The 18,575-nt window shown below is 37.9% G+C and overlaps 1 protein-coding gene across 3 annotated transcripts in view; it reads right to left on the bottom strand.

The window, feature by feature from the left end:
- Positions 1–18,575, bottom strand: part of MAP4K5 (mitogen-activated protein kinase kinase kinase kinase 5) — a 147,129-nt gene that overhangs the window by 63,085 nt on the left and 65,469 nt on the right. For all 3 annotated transcript variants that reach the window (XM_060174994.1, XM_016193736.2, XM_060174995.1), the window contains 5 exons: positions 15,835–15,890; positions 14,447–14,494; positions 14,320–14,362; positions 12,457–12,529; positions 1,715–1,846 (listed from right to left, as the gene is read on the bottom strand). In XM_060174994.1, the coding sequence (XP_060030977.1) occupies positions 1,715–1,846; positions 12,457–12,529; positions 14,320–14,362; positions 14,447–14,494; positions 15,835–15,890 (352 nt within the window). The remainder of the gene's footprint in view (positions 1–1,714; positions 1,847–12,456; positions 12,530–14,319; positions 14,363–14,446; positions 14,495–15,834; positions 15,891–18,575) is intronic.

Below are 18,575 nucleotides of genomic sequence, written 5' to 3'. Positions count from 1 at the left end.
AACATTTTTTTCTTTGAATTATTTTTTAAATATAATTTTCCAAGTACTAGATTCAATGAAGCATTTGTATTGCTCATAACAAACATCACATTATTTTCTTAAATATCTGAATTTAATGGCATTCCAGATAAAAGTGATAGATCTTTAACTTGTATATTTTAGATTTCTTGTAAGGTCAAATAGTTTTCCAGGTTTCTTTTTTTTTTTTTTTTCCTCCTCCAGGGTTATTGCTGGGCTCGGTGCCTGTACCATGAATCCACCGCTCCATTTTTTTCCCCCTTTTGTTGTCCTTGTTGTAGCTTTGTTGTGGTTATTATTATTGCCCTTGTTGACGCAATTCGTTGTTGGATAGGACAGAGAGAAATGGAGAGAGGAGGGGAAGCGACTCCCCTGCAGGTGGGGAGCCGGGGGCTCGAACCAGGATCCTTACGCCGGTTCCTGCGCTTTGCGCCACATGCGCTTAACCCACTGCGCCACCGCCCGACCCCCAGTTTTCCAGGTTTCTTTAGTACCCAGTACTTGTTCCTAACTAATTTAACATTCTGTATACAGAATCTCTGAATAAGTTCCATATGCAATACATCCAATATCCATATTCTATTGATTTTCTTTTAAAATTTATGCTACTTATTATTTAAGTTTGTGTTTTCTTCAATTTCTCTCTTCCTTCAAATGTTAACAATCCTTTCAAAGGTTCTTTTTCAAAGGCAAAGTATTTTTTCTGAGAGACAATATACTCTAAAACATTAAGTATAATTATATATTAAATAACAACAGAGAAAAGTAAAATTAAATGAGAGAAGAAAAAATCATTTGGGTGGGAGGGGAGTAGATAGCAAAATGGATATGCAAAGGGACTCTCATGCCTGAGGTTCCAAAGTCCCAGGTAAAATCTGAACTATCCCCACAAGCCAAAGATGAACAGTGATCTTATAGCTCATTCTCTCTCAAGATAAAACAAATAAAAATATATTTTAAGTACTGTGTACCAACTGATTGCACCATTGGAGCTCCATAAAAATATATTTTAAGGGAGTTGGGTGGTAGTGGAGTGGGTTAAATGCACGTGATGCGAAGTGCAAGGACTGGAGTAAGGATCCTGGCTTAAACCCCCAGCTCCCCACCTGCAGGAGAGTCGCTTCCCCACCTCCATTTCTCTCTGTCCTATCTAACAAAGATGATATCAGTAACAACAATAATAACTACAACAAAAATCAATAAAAAATGGGCAACAAAAGGGAAAATACATAAATAAATATAACAAAATTCAACATATATATATATTTGTTAAAGTCTTCCTGCTTCACCTCCTGAGATCCCTACCCCACTAGGGAAAGAGAGAGACAGGCTAGGAGTATGGATCGACCTGTAAACACCCATGTTCAGTGGGGAAGCAATTACAGAAGCCAGACCTCCCACATTCTGCACCCCATAATAATCCTGGGCCCATACTCCCAGAGGGTTAAAGAATAGGAAAGCTAGCTGTCAAGAAATTGGATACGGAGTTCTGTTGGTGGGAATTGTGTGGAACTGTACCCCTCTTATTCTATGGTCTTGTCAATATTTCCATTTTAAAATAAAAAAAATAAAAAAAAGACTTCTAGATTCCTTGCAATGCCTTTACTATAGTTTGAAATAAGTTGGACTGCCCAAGTCATGTGTTTCACTCTTCCTAAAAACTTAAACAGTGGATAACTATAAATAATGAGAACACCTCATTGGATGAAGATCAAACATAGGTGGTTGAAGTTCCCCAAGCTCAATTGCTGTTATTCCTACTGCCCAGATATCACAGAGTTGGTTATAGCCACCATTCTTCTCTACTGCTGCAACTTCTGGGGCCATCCTAAAAGGAATTTGTGTATAGAACATTATTATTATTATAAAAACAATATAAAATCTAGTACTATAAATTTACTAGACTTGGAAGGTTACAGGTTGAAAAGCATTTTAGCAGGAAAGAAGAATCTTTACTGCAACAAATCACATACATTATATTAAAATTCATTATTTAAAAATCTTGAATCCTCTCCTGATATGGTGTTTTGGTTTGTAAGAAAAGACAGAGAACATCTAAATTCCCACTAAGGTCAAGTGCAGGGGAATAAAGAATGCCTATAGAGTTGATAAAATAGTTCTATACAGTTCTGGAGACCGGGCTACAGAGCAGCAGCAGCTGTGTTTCTCTCCACTCCTCTCCTGGGTCAACTAGGAATACCAAAGAAGCTTATCTGGGACTGCAACAAGGCAGGACTAGAATAACTTCAGGAACCCACAAAACCACCTTAGAGTGCAAACAAGTGTGGCTAGTGGACAAGGAGGAGCCTAAGGAAAGATTGAGAGGCTAGTAACAGTCCAGCAGTTTACCAGTTGAGGCACAACCTCCAGTCTGTTTTACCAACAAAAAAAGACTGCTGAAGGGAGGAGAGGACTCCCCTAAGACTCAACAAATGTAATTGTGAGTCTCCATTGCTACTACCCTCAGAGGCTGGAGCAGCAGGGGGGAGGACCTGTGCTGACATCTGGGAACAAAGAACTGGCCAGGAAACTCAGAAGAAGAGCTACAGCTCAGTGGCCTAGCAGTGGGGCTGTGTGGTGGGAGCCTTTCCACACTGTTCTCCTGATGAGAACATGCTGAATAATTGCCTCAGAACCTAGAGACTATAAACAGGACTTGTTTAGAAACACACAGGGCCCAGCAGTGCTGCCCAGATGGCAGAGAAGCCGAATTGAGCCTACAGCTTTGGATCCTTGGGATGTGAGAGTCTCTTTGTATAACCACTGTGCTATCTCTTCCCCACTCTGCTTTATCTCTTGGTCAGGAGTGAGTGATTAAGAAGCCTTATAGTTTAAAAACCCTCAGGCTCCATAACCTACTGGAAAGAAAAAAAAAAGAGGCTTTTAACAGCCTCTGTGCTCCAACTCAGGGATTAAAATAATATTGAAACATGTTAATTTCCACAACTCTGAACTCTTTAAGTACCTTACTTAAACACAAGACAATCCAGGAAAGAGTGATCTGTAATCTGAAAAGTACTGAGAGAGGGACCTCACAACATACTATATAAAATGGTTAAACCAACAAGAAGAAATATTGGAGAAATGAACCAGGACAAGAGTACAGCTAAAAGCCCCCCAAAGGCTGAACCACAAATTAGTGAGGAAATAGTCAAAGGAGTGAGTAAAGAGTTTGAAATAATTGTCATCAGAAATGCAGAAACAACAAATAAGACCCTGGAAGAAAACACTAATAATCTCAAACACTAATTATAATAATTAGAGAGTTGAAAGCTAAAATAGCTGAGCTAAGAACACAACTAGCTGAACAAGCTAAAACAGTATCAGAAAAGGGTAACAAAACAGATGAACTCCATAAAACAGTACAGGGCAGAGAGAATAGAATCAATGAGGCTAAAGACAGAATTAGCAAGATTGAGGACAAATTAGAGACAACTAAAAAAGAAGTAAGAGATCTCAAAAAGAGAGTAAGAGATACTGAAAACAACAACAGAGACCTCTAGGATGACTTCAAAGGAAATAATATGCACATTATTAGCTTACCAGAGGAAGAAAGAGAGGGAGGGGAAGAAAACATTCTTCAGGACATAATAGCTGAGAACTTCTCTAGTCCAGACAACATCAAAGACATAAAGGTTCGAGAAGCCCAGAGGGTCCTAAAAAGAATTAACCCAGACTTAAAGACACCAAGACACTCATATTTAGAATGGAAAGGAATAAGGATAAAGAAAGGATCCTGAAAGCTGCAAGAGAAAAACAAAGAGTCACCTACAGAGGAAAACCCATAATATTAGCAGCAGACTTCTTCACGCAAACACTACAGGCCAGAAGAGAATGGCAAAATATCAAGTGCTCAATGAGAAAGCCTTTCAACCAAGACTACTGTATCCTGCTAGACTGCCATTCATACTAGATGGAGGCATAAAACCCTTCTCAGACAAGCAACAGTTGAAAGGATCAACTATTACCCAGCCCGCCCTGAAAGAAGTTCTGAAAGGTCTTCTATAAACAGACCACCATAAATATGCCATAGATTAGAACACTCTAAAACTCTACAGGAATGATGTTAAAATATCTTCAATCGGGGGGTCGGGCGGTGGCGCAGTGGGTTAAGCGCACGTGTCGCAAAGTGCAAGGACCGGCATAAGGATCCCGGTTCGAGCCACCGGCTCCCTGCCTGCAGGGGAGTTGCGTCACAGGCAGTGAAGCAGGTCTGCAGGTGTCTATCTTTCTCTCCCCCTCTCTGTCTTACCCTCCTCTCTCCATTTCTCTCTGTCCTATCCAACAACGAACAACATCAACAATGGTAATAATGATAACCACAATGAGGCTACAATAACAAGGGCAACAAAGGGGGGGGAAATGGCCTCCAGGAGCTGTGGATTCATGGTGCAGGCACCAAGCCCAGCAATAACCCTGAAGGGGAAAAAAAAATCTTCAATCTTTGATATGAATAAATGTCAATGGCCTGAATTCAGCTATTAAAAGGCACAAAATAGGAAGATGGATCAGAAAACACAACCCAACAACATGCTGTCTACAGGAAACCCACCTAACTCAACAAGACAAACACAGACTTAAAGTGTAAGGATGGAAAACTATCATACAAGCCAATGGCCCACAAAAAAGGGCAGGAACAGCTATTCTCATATCTGACATGATAGACTTTAAAATAAATAAAATTTAAAAGGAAAGGGATGGACATTACTTAATGCTCAGAGGATCAGTCAGTCAAGAGGACTTAACAATTATTAACATCTATGCACCCAATGAGAAGCCACCTAAATACATCAAACATCTACTAAAAGACCTAAAGCAATATATTATTAGCAACACAGTCATAGTAGGGGATTTCAACACCTCAACTCTCAACTTGACAGATCATCCAGGCAGAAAATCAATAAAGACATGAGGGAGCCAAAAAGTTTTGTGTATATCTATGTTGATAGCAGCACAATTTGTAATAGCTAAAACCTGGAAGCAACCCAGGTGTCCAACAACAGATGAGTGGCTGAGCAAGTTATAAATATATATATATATATACACACACACATACACACACAATGGAATACTATTCAGCTATTAAAAATGGTGAGTTCACCTTCTTCATCTCATCTTGAATGGAGCTTGAAGGAATTATTGTTAAATGAGAAAATCCGAAACAAAAGGATCAATATGGAATGATCTCACTCATAGACAGATGATGAAATACAAGATTAGAAGGGAAATAACTTGGACAGGATTTGGTTTATTGCACCAAAGTAAAAGACTCTGGGTTGGGGCAGGAGTTCAGGTCCTGGAACATGATGGCAGGAGAGGACGTAGAGGAAGGTGAATTGTTATGTGGAAAACTGGGAAATGCTATGGATGTACAAACTATTGTAATTTATTGTCAACTGTTAAACCATTAATCCCTCAATAAAGGGATTTTTTTAAAAGTATTAAAAAATAGTTCTATATAAAGAAAAGTGGTATATACATATTGATAGGAAACTATAAATTACTTGTTACCATTCTGTGAAAGGTATAGCAACTGAGAGTAAATATTTTTTTTGTTCAAATACATGATTTTTTTTTTTCCCACCAGGATCATTGTTTGGGCTGGACACTTGCATGACAAATCCATTGATCCCAGTGGCCTTTTTCTTTCCCTTACCCCACCCTTGTCTTTTTTTTTTCTTTTTATAGAGACAGAGAGGAAGAAAGTGAGATACCTACAGCACTGCTCTACCACTTGTGAAGCTTCCTTCCTGCAGGTGGGCTTTGAATCCAGGTGCTCTCATAGAGTAATGTGTTTACTCTCCTTGGTGCACCTCCACTCAGTCCCCCCAAAAAATGTTTTAGAAAGATTGTTTTCCAGCTGTAAATTATTATTTGCCTAATAAAAAAAATTAAACACTGTTTTCCAGTGGCTGGTGAAGACTAAAGACAGCGAAGAATGCATCAATTTTTAATAATTAGAAACTGAAATCATAGATTAAAATAAAAGTGATACTAAAAGGAAGAGCAAGAAATTGTAAAAGAAGGGATTCGACTTCCAGAGATGGAGCTACGAGCAGCAGATCGCTTCCTCTCCTCTCCTCTCCTCTCCTCTCCTCTCCTCTCCTCTCCTCTCCTCTCCTCTCCTCTCCTCTCCTCCCCTCCCCTCCTCTCCCCTCCCCTCTCCTCTCCTCTCCTCTCCCGGATCAACTAGGAATACCAAAGGAGACCACCCGGGACCGAAACAAGACAGGACTAGAATGACCACAGAAACCCAGTAAATCACCAGTAAGTACAAACACGTGTGGCTGGTGACAGAGAGGAGAGAGGAGCCTAAGGAGAGATTAAGTGACTGCTAACAGTTCAGCAGTTTATCAGTGGAGACACCACCTCCAGTCTGCTCCACCAACAAGGGGACAGCTGAAGGGAGGAGAGGACTCCCCAGAGACTCACCAAGTGCAACTCTGAGTCTCCATTGCTACTACGCTCAGAATCTGGAGCAGCAACAGGGAGGGACACCAGGGGATAGAGATCTAACCAGGAAACTCAGAAGACCTATACCTTGGTAGCATAGCTGAGGGACTGTGAAAGTCTCTTTGCATAACCACTGGATTATCTCTGCAACACCCTGCTTTATCTCTTGGTCAGGGGTCAGTGATTAAGCTAAGAAGCCTATTGATAGTTTAAAAGCCCTCAGGCTTCCATAGCCTACAGGGAAGGAAAAAAAAAAGAAAGAGGCTTTTAAACCACTGAGCTCCAACTCAGGGATTGAAATAACTGTTAACTTCCACCGCTGTGAACCCTTTAATTAACTTACTTAGAAGTCAATCCAGGCAATAGTGATCAATAATTTGAAAAGTACTGATAAAGGAAACTCATAACATAATATATAAAATGGTTAAAACAACAAGAAAAAATATTGGAGAATCGAACCAGGACAAGAGTCCAGCTAAAAGTCCTCCAGATGGTGAAGCACAAAATAACGAGTTCAACATCCAAACATAGCTAAGGGAATAATAACAGGAGTAAAGAATTTGAAAAAATTGTAATCAGAAATACAGGAACAACAAATGAGACTATGGAAGAAAATACTAATTATCTCATGGTTATTAGAGAGCTGAAAGCTGAAATCACTGAGCTAAGAACGCAACTAGCCGAACAAGTTAAAATAGTATCAGAGCAGGGCAACAAAATAGATGAACTCCAGAAAACAGTACAGGGCAGAGAGAATAGAATCTATGAGGCTGAAGACAGAATTAGCAAGACTGAGGATGAATTAGAGACAACTAAAAAAGAAGTAAGAGATATCAAAAAGAGATTAATAGATGCTAAAAACAACAACAGAGTCCTATGGGATGACTTCAAAAGAAAAAATATACGCATTATTGGCATACCAGAGGAAGAAAGAGAAGGAGAGGAAGAAAGCATTTTCCAGGCCATAATAGCTGAAAACTTCTCTAGTCTAGACAACATCAAAGATATAAAAATTCAAGAAGCACAGAGGGTCCCAAACAGAATTAACCCAGACCTAAAGACACCAAGACATATCATACTTAGAATGGAAAGGAATAAGGATAAAGAAAGGATCCTCAAGGCTGCAAGAGAAAAACAAAGAGTCACCTACAAAGGAAAACCCATAAGATTAGCAGCAGACTTCTCCATACAAACACTACAGGCCAGAAGAGAATGGCAAGATATCTATCGAGTGCTCAATGAGAAAGGCTTTCAGCCAAGAATACTATATCCTGCTAGACTGTCATTCAGACTAGATGGAGGCATCAAAACCTTCTCAGACAAGCAACAGTTGAAGGAATCAACCATCACCAAGCCTGCCCTAAAAGAAGTTCTGAAAGGTCTCCTATAAACAACCAGACCACCACAAAAAGGACATATATCAAAAAACTCTACAAGAATGGCATTAAAATATCTTCAATCTTTGATATCAATAAATGTCAATGGCCTGAATTCACCTATTAAAAGACACAGAGTAGGTAGATGGATCAGAAAACACAACCCAACAATATGCTGTCTACAGGAAACCCACCTAACTCAACAAGACAAACACAGACTTAAAGTGAAAGGATGGAAAACTATCATACAAGCCCAATGGCCCACAAAAAAGGGCAGGAGCAGCTATTCTCATATCTGACATGATAGACTTTAAAATAGATAAGATTAAAAAAGATAGGAATGGACACTACTTTATGCTCAGAGGATCAGTCAATCAAGAGGACTTAACAATTATTAATATCTATGCACCCAATGAGAAGCCATCTAAATACATCAAACTTCTACTGAAAGAGCTACAGCAATGTATTAACAGTAACACAATCATAGTAGGGGACTTCAACACCCCACTCTCTCAACTTGACAGATCATCCAGGCAGAAATTCAATAAAGACATAAGGGAGCTAAATGAAGAGATAGATAAACTAGAACTACTGGACATTTTCAGAGTCATTCATCCCAAGAAACTGGAATACACATTTTACTCAAATCCACATGGGTCATTCTCAAGGATACACCATATATTAGGCCGCAAAGACAGCATCAGCCAATTCAAGAGCACTGAAATCATCCCAAGCATCTTCTCAGACCACAGTGGAATTAAACTAACATTTAACAATCAACAAAAGATTAGTAATAGTGCCAAAATGTGGAAGCTCAACAGTACACTTCTTAACTACTTTGGGTCAAAGAGGAAATCAAGGAAGAAATCAAAATTTTTCGAGAGTTCAATGAAAATGAAGACACAAGCTATCAAAATATTTGGGACACAGCTAAAGCAGTCCTAAGAGGGAAGTTCATAGCTATACAAGCACACATTAGGAAACAAGAAAAGGCACAAATAAACAGCCTGATTGCACATCTTAAAGACCTAGAAGAAGAACAACAAAGGAACCCTAAAGCAACCAGAAGGACAGAAATCACTAAAGTTAGGGCAGAAATAAATAACATTGAGAATAGGAAAACCATAGAAAAGATCAACGAAAGTAAACGTTGGTTCTTCGAAAGAGTAAACAAAATCGACAAACCTTTAGCCAGACTCACAGAACAAAAAAGGGAGAAGACCCAAATAAATCAGATAGTAAATGAAAGAGGAGATATCATAACAGACACCGCAAAAATTCAACATATCATATGAGCCTTCTATGAACAACTATATGCCACCAAGCTAGAGAACCGGGAAGAAATGGACGATTTCCTAGATACCTACCAACTTCCAAAACTAAGTAAAGAGGAAGTGGATAACATGAAGAGGCCCATCACAGCTAATGAAATTGAAACAGTTATCAAAAATCTCCCCAAAAATAAAAGTCCTGGACCAGATAGTTTTACAAATGAATTCTACAAAACCTTCAGAGAAGAACTAATACCTCTACTTTTCAAAGTCTTCCAGAACATTGAAGACACTGGAATACTCCCTGCCAGCTTCTATGAAGCCAACATCAACCTGATACCAAAAGCAGACAGGGACACAACCAAAAAAGAAAACTACAGACCAATATCTCTGATGAACATAGATGTTAAAATATTGAACAAAAATTTAGCCAACCGGATACAACAGTATATCAAAAAGATTGTTCATCATGACCAAGTGGGGTTTATCCCAGGCATGCAAGGTTGGTTTAATATACGTAAATCAATCAATGTGATCCACCACATCAACAAAAGCAAGACCAAAAACCACATGGTCATATCAACAGATGCATAGAAAGCCTTTGACAAAATACAACATCCCTTTATGATCAAAACACTACAAAAAAATGGGAATAGATGGAAAATTCCTGAAGATAGTGGAGTCTATATATAGCTAACCTACAGCCAACATCATACTCAATGGTGAAAAACTGGAAGCATTTCCACTTAGATCAGGTACTAGACAGGGATGTCCACTATCACCATTACTATTCAACATAGTGTTGGAAGTTCTTGCCATAGCAATCAGGCAGGAGCAAGGAATTAAAGGGATACAGATTGGAAGAGAAGAAGTCAAACTCTCCTTATTTGCAGATGACATGATAGTATACATGGAAAAAACTAAGGAATCCAGCAAGAAGCTTTTGGAAATCATCAGGCAATAAAGTAAGATGTCAGGCTACAAAATTAACATTCAAAAGTCAGTGGCATTCCTCTATGCAAACACTACGTTAGAAGAAATTGAAATCCAGAAATCAATTCCTTTTACTACAGCAACAAAAACAATAAAATATCTAGGAGTAAACCTAACCAAAGAAGTGAAAGACTTGTATAATGAAAATTATGAGTCACTACTCAAAGAAATTGAAAAAGACACAAAGAAGTGGAAAGATATTCCATGTTCATGGGTTGGAAGAATTAACATCATCAAAATAAATATGTTACCCAGAGCCATCTACAAATTTAATTCTATCCACATCAAGATCCCAAGCACATTTTTTAGGAGAATAGAAAAAATGCTACAAATGTTTATCTGGAACCAGAAAAGACCTAGAATTGCCAAAACAATCTTGAGAAAAAAGAACAGAACTGGAGGCATCACACTCCCAGATCTCAAACTGTATTATAGGGCCATTGTCATCAAAACTGCTTGGTACTGGGACATGAATAGACACACTGACCAGTGGAATAGAATTGGGAGCCCAGAAACGAGGCCCCACACCTATGGACATCTAATCTTTGACAAAGGGGCCCAGACTATTACATGGGGAAAGCAGAGTCTGTTCAACAAATGGTGTTGGAAACAATGTATGGAAACATGCAGAAGAATGAAACTGAATCACTGTATTTCACCAAATGCAAAAGTAAATTCCAAGTGGATCAAGGACTTGGATGTTAGACCACAAACTATCAAATACCAGAGGAAAATATTGGCAGAACTCTATTCTGCATAAATTTTAAAGACATTTTCAATGAAACGAATCCAATTACAAAGAAGACTAAGGCAAGTATAAACCTATGGGACTACATCAAATTAAAAAGCTTCTTCACAGCAAAAGAAACCACTACCCAAACCAAGAGACCCCTCACAGAATGGGAGAAGATCTTTACATGCCATACATCAGATAAGAGTTTAATAACCAACATATATAAAGAGCTTGCCAAACTCAACAACAAGACAACAAATAACCCCACCCAAAAATGGGGGGAGGACATGGACAGAATATTCACCACAGAAGAGATCCAAAAGGCTGAGAAACACATGAAAAAATGCTCCAAGTCTCTGATTGTCAGAGAAATGGAAATCAAGATAACAAAAAGGTATCACTTCACTCCTGTGAAAATGTCATACATCAGAAAAGGTAACAGCAGCAAATGCTGGAGAGGGTGTGGGGTCAAAGGAACCCTCTTACACTGCTGGTGGGAATGTCAATTGGTCCAACCTCTGTGGAGAACAGTCTGGAGAACTCTCACAAGGCTAGAAATGGACCTACCCTATGACCCTGCAATCCCTCTCCTGGGGATATATCCTAAGGAACTCAACACATCCATCCAAAAAGATCTGTGTACACATATGTTCTTGGCAGCACAACTTGTAATAGCCAAAACCTGGAAGCAACCCAGGTGTCCAAAAACAGATGAGTCACTGAGCAAGTTGTGGTATATATACACAATGGAATACTACTCAGCGGTAAAAAATGGTGACTTCACCATTTTCAGCCGATCTTGGATGGACCTTGAAAAAATCATGTTGAGTGAAATAAGTCAGAAACAGAAGAATGAATATGGGATGATCTCACTCTCAGGCAGAAGTTGAAATCAAGATCAGAAAAGAAAACACAAGTAGAACCTGAAATGGAATTGGCATATTGCCCCCAAGTAAAAGACTCTGGGGTGGGTGGGTGGGGAGAATACAGGTCCATGAAGGTCGATGAATGACATAGTGGGGGTTGTATTGTTAAATGGGAATCTGGGGAATGTTATGCATGTACAAACTATTGTCTTTACTGTTGAATGTAAAACATTAATTCCCCAATAAAGAAATAAATTTAAAAAAAAGAAATTGTAAAAGAAGACTTAAATCTAAAGAGCCACAGAAATGATCCCTGAAAGTAGTCTTAATCTCATACATATTAATCCTGTCACTGCAACATCTCTTGAGTTGTACAAAGCAAATGTTCCAGAATAGCAGGAATTATTAGTATTTTAATAGAGATGAAGTAGGGCAATGTAAATGAAGGAATTGAAAGGGTTTAAGAATCCTGTATCCTATGGTGGAGGAAGATGAAAAATTGGTGAGAAGAGGTAAGAAATTGTACACATATGACAATAGTCTTGTAAATCATCATTTCCCCCAGTGAAGTGATTTAATTAAGAAAAAGTATCAGAATTTCATAACTCAGTCAACACAATGACAGTATCAAAATGCATGCAAATCTAGTAACTTTCAGTCAAGTAGTAACTGTATCACTAAATATCAATAATGATTACTGAGTTTAGAAGAAATGGAAACACACAAGATTAAACATTATCTCTTACCAATAAGGCGTGCCAATGAAAGATTTTCTCTTTGCAATGGTAGCTGTTATTTTTGCAGCCACACCAAAGTCAGCTGGTAGAAAAGGAACAGAACAGAAAATGTTGTTTTATTTTCTCTCTCTCTCCAATAAAACTAGCAATAATTCTAAATTTCACCCTTAGTCACATATTATCAGTAATTTTGATAGTGGGTTGGAAAGACTGCTCACAGGGTAGAATACATGTCTTGCCATACATACTGCACAGATTCAAACTCCAGAACTATATGGAAGCTCTCTAGTGCTATAGCATCTTACCTTGTCTCTCAGTCTGAATGAAAAAGTTGACCTGGGAACAGTGTAGGTGTGCGTCCTGGCTCTTCCCCAAAACAAAACAAAATAAAACAAAACAAAAACCCATCTAATAGTAATACTCAGAAAAGTATATAAACATTTAAACCTTTTTTTGCTTCATTTGAAAGCAAATATACTTGATAAAGAGTAGCAATAATGAAAATGCTTTTATTTTAAGTATACTGAAGTTAACTTGGGAATCAAAGAAAAAAATGTGTACTTCATTCCTTTTATGCTAAAATAGTCAGGTTAGACAGTGTGCAAGGACCCAAGATCAAGCACCCCCACCCGCCTGCCCAGGAAAAGCCTCACCAGTAGTGAAGCAGGGCTGCAGGTGTCTCTCTATCTCTCTCCCTCTCCATCTCTCCCTGCTCTTCAGTTGCTCTCTGTTTCTATGCAATAATAAATAAATAAAAATATTTTTTAAAATCAGGTGAGCATTTTGGTACATTATTATCCAAACATTATTTTTGTAAAAGCACCTTCTTCTATCCATAAACTTTTTTTTTCTTTCTTTGCCTCCAGGGTTATTGCTGAGGCTCAGTGCCAGCACTAAGAATTCACTGCTCCTGGAGGCTATTTTTCCATTTCTTGCCCTTGTTGTGGTTGTTATTATTGTTATAGCTGTTGTTGTTGTTGTATAGGACAGAGAGGAGGAGAAGACAAAGAGGAGGAGAAAAGATAGACACCTGCAGACCTGCTTTGCTGCTTGTGAAGCGACCCTCTGCTGGTAGGGAGCTGGGAGCTCAAACCTTACGCTTTGCACCATGTGCACTTAACCTGCTGCACTACCACCTAGCCCCTTAAACTTAGGTTTCTTATTGTTTTGAATATGACTGTAAATAAATATATACTTCCCTTTTGTTATTTATCACACTATAAGGTTTTAACTATATAATTTATCAAATACATGATAATTCAATTAGTATTACATAAATGGGTTTATCACAGTTTAATAACATTTGTATTACAAGACATGTTTACATGTTTTCTACTATAAATATTGTTATGACTAATATTTCTGTGAAGGAGTAATTTTAATTAGTAATTAGTAATTTAGGTCAAAAGATGAACTCTGTAGCTCTTCATGTGTTAAACTTCTACAGTGTTAATTATCATTAGAAACCTTTTTAAATTTTTAATATTTATTTATTTTCCCTTTTGTTGCCCTTTTTTTAGTGTTGTAGTTATTATTGTATGGAGAGAGGAGGGGAAGACAGAGAGGGGGAGAGAAAGACAGACACCTGCAGACGTGCTTCACTGCCTGTGAAGCGACTCCCCTCCAAGTGGGAAGAAACTTCTTTTAACTTGTGCAGGCTGACAAGATAGCTTACTTAAACAGAATGTTTGTCATATCCTGGGGCACAACCCAGGTTAAAGTCCAGAAGCTTTAATACTGTGGCATCTTTCTCTCCGTGTCTTTATCTCTGTCTTTCTATCTGAAAAAAGTCAGTCCGGAGAGCTAAAGCCCTAGTCATGACCAAAACCAATTTTGTTTACAAAAAAGTTTTAAGAACCAGAAATAACATACCTAATTTTACATCACCATGATCTGTCAATAAAATATTTGCACCCTGCAACAAAAATATAATTATTAAATTAACATCATAAAATTTCATCCATGAAAATATTAGCTTAAACACATTAGATAAACTTACTTTGATATCTCTATGCATTTTGCCTTTAGTATGTAAATATGCAAGACCCTAAAGTTAAAAAAAAATGTCATTAGTAAAATTACAGACTTAAAGTTTTAGAAAATAAGACAAAGAAATTTTTTATGGAGGAATAGTAGCCTAGATTATTTTATTAACCAATATTTACTTAAAATTTCTAATTCATTTTCTGGTAGAAATCAGAAATATTTGACTGTATCATTACTATAATCATGACAATTAACGTATTCATTGTTTCAAAGCCCCCCTCATGTACAATGATCCACTTTCTGTTGCTTTGAAACAGTTTTGGATTTTATATTTTTATGTAAGTAGTGATACGGTATATATTTTTTGGCTTTCTTGTTTAAAATAATTAGATTCATTTTTATAGAGACAGAGAGAAACTAGAAGGTAGAGAGGGAGACAGAGAGAGACATACATAGCACTGCTTCAGTCCTCATGAATCTTCCCCTGCAGTTGGAGAGTGAGGGGCTTGAACTCAGGTACTTGTGCATGGCAACATGTACACTATACCAGGTGCTCCACTGTCCAAACCTGTGAGATTCATTCTTAATGTATATATCAATAATACATTCCTTGCATAGCTGTACCAGAATATACATATTCACCTACTGATGATTACTACTTAACCCCCTTCTTATAAAATAAGTTCATTAATGCATACACATAAAATTGTGACTTACAGGGGCTAGGTAGTAGTGCACTTGGTAGAGTGTTACAATGCACGAGAACTAGGTTCCTGCACAAGAACCTGCAGGAGGAAAGTTTCACAAACAGTAGAGCAGTGCCATTGGCATCTCTCATCCTCTCTACCACTCCCTTCTATCTTGATATGTTTCTCTGTCTCTATCCAATTGCTAGTTTCCTCAGGGGGTAGTCTTACAGGATAATGAAAAAACTGATAACAAGAACTATAAAACTTATGAAAGACTCTACTGTCACTAATTAACATCACACAGACCTAGGGTTTTCAGAAAGCACTGAGAATTATCAGTACACTAATTTATTTTCATTTTGTGCAGAGATTCTTTTTACTGCCATAACACTTGAAGGAAAAGTTTAGGCAGTTTGGTACAACTGTTTGAAGTCTGGTGATACATTCATGAAAACCAATTTATACCTATGGCTTTCTGTAGTTTTGTGGCAATTAAGGGCTAAGTATTACAAAGTAGAATATCAAGCATCACTTGTGTAACCAGATTAGCTTAAATAAATTCTTGTGGTTCATTCATGAAAGAAATAGCTAGGCTTACAGAATTACAAAATCAGAGATTAACAGAAAAGTCATTTGATTTACTTATTTCTTTCTCTACAGATCACCACTTATCACTGGCATTATCTTTCTAGTTATGAAGCAAATACAGTACCTGTAATGTTTCCCTGCATACATAAGCTATTTGCAATTCCGATAATGGTCCAGTAACTAGAAACAAGATTACATTATTATACACTTGATACAATGGACTGAAAACTGAAACAAGATTTTATAAAAATCATTTTTATAAAATGATTCACAGAAAGCAGATGGAAGATGGCCACTTTCTGTGTACTTTATTCAGGAAATCAATCCTGTACCTAACTTTTTGCCTTAGGGATGGCTATAAATTTTTCAGTTTGCATTCACAGTGCACAATATTATTCTATACTTTAGTAACTTCTCCTACATTATGATGTATTTCTTCTGTTTTTCTCTGTAAAAGTGAGTCATGACTTTCCCAAAAAATTAGAAAATACCACTGGGTCTGAAATGAGTGCAGTCTATAATGTTCCTAGGTATGACCATGGAAATCGAGTTCAGAACAACAGGGATGAAGAAGTTACACATGCTCCTGTGCTAAATATGAGTAGACATGGACCCTAGGTCTGATTGGTGGTGTTTACAGTTAATGGTATTTATATACTTTTCCCAATTTGGGAGATACTTTCTGCCCTGATCCAGCTTTCTGGTCTTATTTCCAACTCCAACACCATCTTCCCAGACAATACTTTCAGCCCACCTGCATGTTAGCTATCAGGCTCAGAAAAAAATTAGTAAAGTCATGGGCCCCTTGAAATATACTTGAAATAGACTTCCTAGCTTCTTGCAACATGAAGACCCCAAATCTCATTTGCTATATTCTTAGCCTTGGGTTCCTGATTATTAAACAATTTATTTTGCTTTATATCTTAATGCTTTTCAGACACCAAGTTGCAGGTACTACCATGACACCAACCTGACTTTCATGGGCAGATGACCTCACCAATGTGTCCTGGAACGTGCCACCTCCCCAGAGTCCTATCCCATCAAGGAAAAATAAAAACAGGATAGGGGTATAGATTGACCTGTCAACGCCATGTTCTGCAAAGAAGCAATTACCAAAGCTGGACCTTCTGCACCCCATAAAGATCTTTCATCCATACTTTCAGAGTTATAAAACATAGGGGAGCCTCCAGTGGAGGGGATGGGATGTGGAACTCTGATGGTGGGAATTGTATGGATTAGTATCCTTCATATCCCACAATCATGCTGATCATTATTAAATCACTAATTTTAAAAAAAGTACTACTGATTGTCATAAAAGTTGTGATGCATTTTTGCAGAGAAAAGCAGAAAAAATATGCCATGACTTTTTCCACAACCCAGTTGTTTCTATAATAGATAGGGCAGTCCAGAATGTTAATGAAGGCTTCATTGCAAGGCAATAAAAAGTTATGAGCAGGGGGTTTCCCGGAAGATGGCGGACTGAGAAGCTGCTAGTGGCTGAGCTCTGACCACATCTCCTAGAAATGGTAGGATTTTCTGCCTTTAGCAGGCCAGCCAATCAGGGGTCCTAGCGGCAACACCAAGGGGGTGACTATAACTTAATTTGGGTTAAGAATTAGAGTAGGGAAAAAAGGGGGGAAAAAAAAAGGAAAAAAAAAATTTTTTTTCTTCTTTTTAATTTTCAAGCAAACCTCCTTCCCGCCCCCCCCCCCCAACCAGTCCTTTTCTTTACCAAATTCCTGTCCCACCAGGGAGTATCATTAATTCTAAGTCTATACCCTTCTGAAACCTCTGGCCTTTTTTCTTTCTAAGTAGCCAACCCCCCCCACCACACCCCACATAGCTAATTAAATAATTAAAAATAAATATATTAAAAAAACCCTTTCCTTTCACTGCCCTTTTATGACTGTTCTTTTTCTTATCTTTTTCTTTTTTTCTCTCTCTCTTTTTTTTCATTTTCTCATTCTTGTCATCCCTTCTTCCTTAATCCTACAGCTTCCAAAGTCACATCCCCCAGCCCCCACACCAACAAACAGTGTGCTTTTTTGAATTCACTGACACACATTTGGGAATTTCCTTTCACTGCTCTTTAATTACAGCTCTTTTTCTTATCTTTTCCCTTTTCTCTCTCTTGTCTCTCCCTCTCTCTTTTTTTTTTTTAAATCTTGTCATACACTTCTTCCTTCTTCTTTGCCTGTCTGAATTTGTGAATTATTTTGGGGAAGAAATCTGACTCAGAGTGGACTCTCTATGTGTGTATCTCTGCTCTAGTTCCTTTTCCCCTCTTGTTACCCCTAGAATATACAGTGGATAGTAGATTTGCATAACTGTCTATTCTTGCTATCCTTTCTTTCTTTTCTCTTTCTTCACTGGGATTTGGTTATTATTTTTTCACGGATTGGAGAAATTGTTTAGCTAACTGGTAACAATCAAACTAATTCAATACTTGCTTCAGTTGCTACTGTAATTCCTGAGGTTGGTGAGTGCAATTGTCATAAAGGTATTTAGTACAGGGTTACTTGTACTCAAGACACAACAACTGAAGAACAACAGAGCATACAAAAAAGACATAAATCAAAAAAATGGGTAGATCAAAAACAAATAAAACTGCTACTCAAATGAATGAAGACAAGAGCCCAGAAGAAATTACAAATCAGCTAGAAGTAACCATAGATAAGAAAAGTATGCAAGCAATAATAAACTTATTAATCACAGAAATGAAAACAACATTGGAGGAAAGGAATGGCAGTATTAGGGAAACAACAGTTGAGACCCCCAAGGAAAATACTGATTATCTTGAGGCAATTAGAGAACTGAAAGCTGAAATAGCTGTAATGAAGAAAGAAGCTGAGGCAAGGGAAAGCA

Source organism: Erinaceus europaeus, chromosome 16 (assembly GCF_950295315.1).
Source record: "Erinaceus europaeus chromosome 16, mEriEur2.1, whole genome shotgun sequence".
NCBI lineage: Eukaryota > Metazoa > Chordata > Mammalia > Eulipotyphla > Erinaceidae > Erinaceus > Erinaceus europaeus.
Note: the sequence above shows the minus strand (reverse complement) of the source record. Positions and strands in the feature narration are given on the sequence as shown.